Source organism: Nanorana parkeri, unplaced genomic scaffold (assembly GCF_000935625.1).
Source record: "Nanorana parkeri isolate BGI_ZX_2015 unplaced genomic scaffold, ASM93562v1 scaffold1590, whole genome shotgun sequence".
NCBI classification, from domain to species: Eukaryota; Metazoa; Chordata; class Amphibia; order Anura; family Dicroglossidae; genus Nanorana; species Nanorana parkeri.
In genome coordinates this window covers 7,328-16,006 of record NW_017307858.1, presented here as the reverse complement: position 1 = coordinate 16,006, position 8,679 = coordinate 7,328, and the positions used below count along the sequence as shown (strand labels likewise).

At 48.2% G+C, this 8,679-nt stretch overlaps 1 protein-coding gene across 2 annotated transcripts in view; it reads left to right on the top strand.

The window, feature by feature from the left end:
• Nucleotides 1-8,679, top strand: part of SLC7A9 (solute carrier family 7 member 9) — a 42,258-nt gene that overhangs the window by 29,863 nt on the left and 3,716 nt on the right. For both annotated transcript variants that reach the window (XM_018570751.1, XM_018570752.1), the window contains 5 exons: nt 3,335-3,379; nt 5,839-5,962; nt 6,692-6,795; nt 7,685-7,781; nt 8,227-8,376. In XM_018570751.1, the coding sequence (XP_018426253.1) occupies nt 3,335-3,379; nt 5,839-5,962; nt 6,692-6,795; nt 7,685-7,781; nt 8,227-8,376 (520 nt within the window). The remainder of the gene's footprint in view (nt 1-3,334; nt 3,380-5,838; nt 5,963-6,691; nt 6,796-7,684; nt 7,782-8,226; nt 8,377-8,679) is intronic.

Genomic DNA, 8,679 nt, shown 5'->3' with positions numbered 1-8,679 from the left:
ACACAGGCAATGCTTCCTGCTCAAGCTGGCTATACACTGCTGACATTTTTCGAGCTGTGGGTGACCATATCAGCGGCACTCTGTCCGTCAAAAGTTGATTTTCCATTTGAGATTTGCCCCAAGGAGCCGGGCCGAAAATTGTTGCCCTGTCAGTGACTGCGGCCAATCAAATGCAGCTGCTCTTTGGTTATGTTAACTGCTGTGGCCCCCGCCTGTCCGCATACAATAGCCCCAGGGCCGGATTTACTCTCTCTGCTGCCCCAAGGCCGGGTTCCTCGATTGCCCGAAGCAGGGCTAAATGTAGAAAAAAAAACACCCGCCCGGTGGCCGTGCTGCCCCTCTACACCCTGCTGCCCCAAGGCCGGGCCTCAGTGGCCTTGTGGGAAATCCGGCCCTGAATAGCCCTGCGAGGGAGATACCCCATCCACGCTGTTAGGAATGGATGGAGGAATCAAGCGGCTGAACAAGAAACATGGCCCAGTGTATGGCCGGCTTTAGTGCTGCACAGTGATCGCACCTTATACTTCTTCTCCTTTCTGTGCGCATGTATCCGACTACCTAGACCAGTGGCGGCGAACCTCGGCACTCTAGCTGTGCCAAAACTACAAATCCCAACATGCATCTGCCTCTGGGAGTTATGTCTGTGGCTGTCAGAGCCTTGCAATGCCTCATGGGACTTGTAGTTCCAAAACAGCTGGAGTGCCGAGGTTCACCACCACTGACCTAGACAGACTGAAGGCTATACAGTCTCTCCACCCATGCTTTGCCTGTGGCCACACCCACCATTTATAGCTATAGGATCTGAGGGGGTGTGGCCAGGCACGGCTCTTAATTTTTTCCAAAATTTTCCACATGTGTATGACTATAAGAGGCATGGAGACCCCACTAACAGGAGAAGCCATTTATTTGAAAATTGCGGCACTTGGGAGGACTGCTCTGGAGGTTGAACATACGTGTTGCGTGCTTCCCAACCAATTACCTGAGGCTTGGTCCCATGTTCTTGGTGATTTGGTGCTGCATATCGCTCTCCCGACACGACTCCCGTGCTTGATTGCCTCTTCACTTGAAGTAACGGTGAATATAGTTGACCTGCTGTGGTCCATCGCTCTATCCTGGCATTTACTGCGATTGGACCCCTTCAGTTCCTGTCCCCTTGAAGAAGCCTAGTAGGCCGAAACATGTCGGGATTATTTTGAATGAATTACCCAATCATGATGTACAAATGAATCATGTGATGTCAATGCTATATATGGAATAATCATGTTCCACTCCTTCCACTCCCGGGCCCCATAGCAGCCATATGGTCAGTCTTCCAATGGGGACACTGGCTCCGGTGACAACTATGTTTTATAAATTGGAATTTTAATCGTTAAATAATCATGTTATAATAATAAATGAATTTATAAACTTTTATATGTAACGAGAGCTTTTAGTATTTCTTGAAAGCCCCTCCCCCTAGGGTTCTGGCACACCCTTGGGTGGAATTTATTCTAGTAGCTACCATTCATCTGAAAAATACACTGGGGTCATGTTACAAAATCAACACCCACCTCAAGGAGCCGCCACCATAATATTCTTATAGGAGCCATATAGAACACTAGACGCCAACATTCGCCTCACCATATGGCGGCACGGCCATAGGTCGCCTCTATCAGGCCGCCCCCTAGAATGCCTTGCGCACTGCTTGTGCCCATATTGCTTTCTGCGAGTCAGAGCACAACCCCTAGCCCTGTGCACGGGTTGGAAATAGAATGGCTTGGCTGGCATGCTGCAGGAGGCAGATGGCATATATTTAAAGGATGACCTGAAAATGTTAACAGGTTCCGTGTCAACGGCAACCTCTTCAACCCTTAGGCTAGGTCCACACCCTGTTGTCACAGCCGTTTTTGCGCGATTGTTGCGCATTTTCGATCGGGCGACTGTTCATTGAAAACCACGCGGGTATCGCACGGTTTTCAATGCATAGAGATGTCTATGGCACAACCGCCTGAAAATCGCTCCTGCACCTTTTCGCGCAGCAGGTGATTTTCATCCGCGCGTCAAACCGCAAAGGTGTGAACAGACTCCATTGACTTCAATGTAAATCTGTGTTTTGCGCGACCCAATCCGCGTGATAAATCGCCCAGGTGTGAACCTAGCCTTAATGATACCGTGCTGGGTTTGTGTTCTGTTCACAGGCGCACAGATTTTCTATGTTTAATTTGCCTCAATGACATTACTAATGAGGGGCCCCCTTCCACTCCCGGGCCCCATAGCAGCCATATGGTCAGTCTCCCAATGGGGAACACTGGCTCCGGTGACAACTATGATGGGATTTCTCCTCACTTTGGAGGGACCTTCCATAATTGAGGTTCTAATTCTTTACTGCTTCATCCAAAGCTAAACCAAGTGTTTAGATATTACTCGCAGGTTGTACACCGCAAGCTTTTTTTTTTTGTGTTCAATAAGTTTTATTTGAGTTTTTCACATTGACAAAACAAGTGAGGAAGAGTGACAACGCTTTACATAACCAGCGAGATGTACATTCAGTACACTGTTGTCAGAAAAAGAGTATAAAGGTGACGTTAAGGCAATTATAACATACACGATACATAGCAATCACCATTCTTCCTTGGGGGGGATGGCTGCTTAGTGATTCTTTTATGTCATTTCTGATGGTTCCACCCCTTTGGGTTAGCGTATCTTGAGCTATAATGGTTTTAGTTAGTTGGGGGTCAGGTGTCCCCCATATTGCCCACGCTAGGAGCCTGAGAAGGAGAGTTAGAGATAGAGGGGGTAGCAAGAGGAAGAGAAAGTAAGACAAGAGGGAAATTAAATCTCCGCAACCAAATGTGCCCCTTCTACTCGAGTGTCGATTCTCAGCCAATAAGGTTTCACCATTAGCAGCGTATCCCTTGGCCTATCGTGTGGTGGATTTCAGAGACAGATATTCTGGTGTGGTGGGTACACCGCAAGCTTTGCCTTTAGTTATGGTTTAATCCAAGACAAAATTGAGTCCCTCAAAAGCGTAATTGGTAAGAGACCGTACCACCGGATACTAGGAGATGACGGATGACCCCCCCATGTGCCTGCTTGTATGGCCGTCCCTCGGCGGCTCTACCCTTCCGGCCATTTAACAAAAATTATAGTTGGCCAACACGTCACCTAAAAGTCAATACAAAGTTCTATCACATCCTGTTGTGCTCTCTGTGTCTCTCCTCCGAATGTTTTCTGGCTAATGAATTTTCCATCGTCGGTGTCCAGGTCCCTCTCTTCCTGAACCGTCGCTCCGCTCCGATAATTTGCTCACAATGGGATCAATTTGTCATGTGTGAATTATTTTCCTCCCTTTTAGGAACCAGCTCAATTATATTACAGAGGAGCTTAAAAATCCATACAGGTAAGACGTGCGCGCACTAAGCGCCATCGATTTATTACGCGGGGTTTGTAGAAGTACAAAATAGATTTGGAAATCGACCTGCGGGGAATATAGGAGGGCGTTTAACTCCTCGCCTGCCGGGGCGGGCCGCAGGAAATCTAATGCTGAGGTCGTATTCGGGTGTCAAGCGGGTTGTATCGTCCGCACCCCCAATAGTGACGTGAGCCATTGTATACATCGGGGGTAGGCAACCTCAGCACCCCAGCTTTGGTGAATGTACAGATCCCATCATGCCTGTGGCTGCAGTGCCTCAATGGACACCACAGGCGGAGTGATGAGCTTGCCTACCCCTGGTGTACCCATGCTGGAGTCCAATGCTAGTAGAAACTAGAGATCCTCGTGGGAGGGGACAGCAACATCTGCGGAGAGGATGAAGCCAGCCCTGGAGGGGTTTTTTGTGGCTCTTGAGCGGAATGATAGAACTGAAAGTGTCTAAATAATGACAGGAGCATCTCTTGTGTCCCCGAGCAGCAAGTCAGCCTCTACCTTTCCTATGATTGGCATGCTTCTTGCCATATGCCCATGTGTCACACTTCCCCGATAGGTCTCCGAGATCAGGGTAACTTGATATCTTGTATCAATCAAGGGCTCTCCAATACCCATACTGATCCTTCCGGTGAGCAAAGGACTCCCTACCTATCCATTATTGCAGAAAGACAAATTCACTCACCAGTGAGAAGTCGGCTGCATGTTCAGCCATTTGCTATGTATGTGGCAGCTCATGCAAAATCTACCCTGGATGATGCTCTGAGCAGCCCCTGTAGTAGAATGGCCAGGCCAGTAACCCCGCTGCCTGCTGGAGATCTCCGGTACAGAGATTGTTCTTAAAGGAGAACTATGGGGTCAGTGTTTTTTGTTTTTCACAAACTAGCGTCCTCCCGTCACCCTAGGCTCAGTATATAGGGAGCTACAGCTCGCGGTATACCGAGACGCCGGAGCGGATCACGACTTAGATGACGGGATCCGCCCAGCTGCGTGAGTGACAGCTGGCTCTGCCTATCTAGAGGCAGCGCCAGCTGTCCCCGCCCCCTCCCCCGTCCGTTCCGCCAGTCAGCGCTGGAGGATCGGAGCAGGGAATCCAGCCCCTCCCCCTGTCACGGCAGAAAGCTGTGACAGGATGGAGAGGTGAGCGAACGCCGGTATGTGTTCGCTCACCTCCCGATCTACTGAGCCGACCTGTGACAATCTCATTGTCACAGGTCGGCTAGAACTATGAGGTGAGTGAAAAGCACACCTCATAGTTCTCCTTTAAAGTGTAATTATAGGGGGCTAGGCCCCCCCCCCGTCAGGTTTTTATTGCTGCCTGCGTCCCCCCTGCAGAGATTCACCCGCTCTATTTTTCCCGGGCGACCATAGACTCTACTATAGAAAGTGATGAGAGATCCAAAATGTTGGAGTTGTCACCATAACAGGAGGTGAGGGCAAATCTTACACAGGGGCCACTTTTCCGGTGACAACTGTCCACAGCAGATTTATCTCTGTTTGGTGAGATTTCTGTTGACTTCCTGTTGCATCTCCAGGAGAGGAAGTGAAGGGAGAGCTACCCAACAAGACACAGCAAACAATAAACTTACAGGGATTTATCCCTCCTCTGCTTTATATACAATTGAATGTCCTGCAGTGTATAAACTGCCGATCATGTTCTGGATAGTAAGTGGCCCTTTAATAGGTGTTTGGGAGCTCATGCAGCATGTTACAGGTGTGGTGTGCATGTGCTGCCACCTAGAGGTGATTCATGATTATGACATTCATGTAAAAGATGCCATATGTCAGAGTGTCTGGTCCTTGTTCAGCATAAACCTGCTGGGTCACTGCTCCCATCACACCTATTGGTTGTATTCTGCACCCATCTTGGTGCTGTCATCATTTTACAAACATCTCCATTGATAGGGTTATTAGGAGAGGGATAGTACTTATGGAAATTTTAGTTTCTGACCATAGACACCCTTTAAATATGTTGTTTTTTACTTAAATGCCATTTAAAACTCCATGTCCATCTAAGATCACACAGGGTGACAACACTGCTACACAATTTTACTGCAGCATTAACAGCGTTGTCACCCTGTTAGAGGAAGTAGAAAAATAATACAATTCTGCCAGGTCATAAAACTGTTGCAAAGCTGCAGCATTGTTACTGCTGACAGACAGCATTGTATAAAGTCATTTTTTTTTTAATTTCAACTCGAATTATGAATAGATTAGGAGTATAAGCTGATCTCCATTTTACATTTATTTAAACTAATTAAATTATTATTAATGTAATATTTTTTTGAAAATTTAATACAAAATAATAATATTGGGTGAGGTGGTTTACATATAAGGTGGAGCGGACAGACGGCAGCACTCCGCCTTCCGTAGAAGGGTTTAGGGTGGTCATGCTGGGTACTTTTTGGGTGTTCCAATCTGTGTCTCTGTTCCAGAAACCTCCCCTTGTCCATCATATTCGGGATCCCCTTGGTCATGGCCTGTTACCTACTGATCAATGTCGCCTATTTCACCGTGATGACCCCAACAGAGCTCCTTCAGTCTCCGGCGGTCGCTGTGGTGAGTTTCCTCCTCCTGCTGGTCAGTCTGCTGGGCCGCTCCGCCATTTGCAGTTTGCCGGAAGTCTGATTGCTCCTCGGATTAGTTTTGGCCTTGAAGAAAACAGATCCTTGTTGTATTACAAATACTGGAAATATTGGGCCCAGAATATGGAATTGGACCTCAGCCGGGCTCCCATGGGAAGCAAATGGCCGCTGCATGGTCCTCGGCACCCCGAAGCCTACGGATAGCCATGACCAGATCAGGAGAACGGTTCTCTGGCCCAATCTTTGGCGGATCTACCTATATGAGCCAAATGCAGTTTATAAAATCCCAATTACAGCTCAACTTCAGTCATTAAAGGATCAGTATGGGGTCAGTGATTTTCCCCGTAGTTCTCCTAAGGGTCACGGGAGAACACAAACTAGCGTCCTCCCGTCACCCAAAGCTCGGTATATCGCAAGTTACAGCTCGCGGTATACTGAGACCGAGACGGATCCCTACATTACTGTGGAGATCCACCCAGCTGCGTGAGTGACAGCTGGCTTTGCCTATCTAGAGCTTTACCTTGTGCTGACAAACATTTCAGCAGGTACAGTATGGATGATGTTCAGGCCGAGGACGGGCCCGACCTTGAACCTGAATCCTAACCACTTCCTGTAGCTGGTCGGTGTGGAGCAGGCAGTGAACTTTATATGTTTAAGAATTCCTGGTGCCTGCCGTAAAAGTTGTTTACCCGTCTCCTTTCAGACCTTCGGGGATCGTGTCCTGCACCCGGTGGCCTGGCTGGTTCCCCTGTTTGTGGCCTTTTCGACCATCGGATCAGCCAACGGAACGTGCTTCACTGCCGGCAGGTCAGTTGCCAACCGGCACCCACGGCCATTCGTCTCCTTTCATCAACTCTTTGTGCGGTCCAAAGCAAACTCGGCCTGGTTCACACCTGAACGTTTTGTAGCGCGTTCAACGCTCGACGAACGCTCTACAAAACGCTCAAACATCTAAATCCCATTGTATTCAATGGGTCTGGTTCACACCTTGCCGTATTTCCGCCCGTCCCTAACGCGCTACAAAACGGCCTACGCCCAAAGAAGTACATGTACTTCTTTGGGGCGTTTTGGTCTGGCGTTTTCATTGGGATACAGCCAAGTAGCCCATGGAAACGCGCGTTTGTCGTGCGTTTTTTTTTAACCGCGAATCGCAGTAAAAACGCGCAATGCGAAACACGCGACAAACGCGCATATTCAATACGCCTAGGTGTGAACCCAGCCATTAGACCGCCCAATGATAAATAAGGATGTGGAAGAGTCAGAACTTCTCCCTGCTCCCTGTGCTCCCATCTGGAATGTATGGAAGTTTCACAACAGGAAGTGAGGTGACATCTCCCTAGTGGGTAAAGGATGGACACCGGCACTCCAAAGTACAATATGTAGGGGCATGCTGTGATTCCTCCCGCCGGCTCATTACAGGACATTCAAGCCGATGGGAGGAACCACATCATGCAGCAGGGGGGTAACTGGTACCGGTGGAATCCCACCTGACCGTAAGGATTTGTTTACAGATCCGTCATTGAGATCCATCTATTAGGGATAGACGGCCAATTAAATTAAATGCGCTGGTGAAACTGTTTAATGTGAATATTAAGCCTAAATCTGCATACCGGGATCTTTACATCATTTAACAAGAATTCTGACATTTACACTTTGTTGCATCATAAATGTGATTTTTTTTCCCCCTCCTCCGCAGGCTCACATACGTCGCTGGCCGGGAAGGTCACATGTTGAAATTTTTGTCTTACATCAGCGTCAAACGCCTGACCCCGCTACCGGCCATTGTGTCTTATGTACGTGGACGCCTCTCCTCTGTCTGGTGATCTGTCCGAATGCTGCACCTCAGGCCCCCTCACACGCAGCAACACACCTACTCCATATGTGCCATTGTCAATGGAATCCTACTGCACTCTATAGTATAGGGCCACTGCACCACCAAGCGCTCGCCATGCGGTGCGCCATATTGCTTAAAAAAACAACTTTGTGGCCATGTTTTTGGGGTTTGTTGTGGTGCAGAGGTGCGACTCTATCCTGAAACATTTTAAAACTACTGTAATAGAGTTTTGCTGAATGGGGTTGGGGAGATAGATCCAAAGGGCCCCATTTAGTACAATTATTTTATTTTATGACTTTAAGTATTTTGCTTCTTTTTAATACATTAAGTTCCACCTTGAATGGTAACTTCTGGAAGGTTGTAGATTGTTCATCATCATCATCGTTCTTCCTCTCTCTCTCCAGGGTATCATTGGAATGATTTATATCATCCCGGCAGACATCAACACCCTCATTAACTACTTCAGCTTTGCCGTCTGGATATTTTATGGTCTGACCATCGCTGGCCTCGTGGTAATGAGATTCACCAAGAAAGACATGAAGAGGCCAATCAAGGTAAAACATTTCCTGGTAGTGGTCCCCAAATCAGCAGGTTTTCTGAATACAGCAGGAGGTGTCATCATACCGACCAAGGGGGTGACTAGATGTAGCAGACCATGTGACTGCTACGGTCCCCACATGGATACATAGTAATCATATTTACTAGGGATGCACCGATACCGGTTTTTCAGTATCGAGTGCCGATATTTTTGTCCCCCTGTGCTTGCCGATACCGGAAGTCACATTAAGGAAGCCAGGCGGCATGTAAATACGCGCCCCCCCCCCCCCCCCGAAATCTAGCGCGCTCCCCTGGCGCGT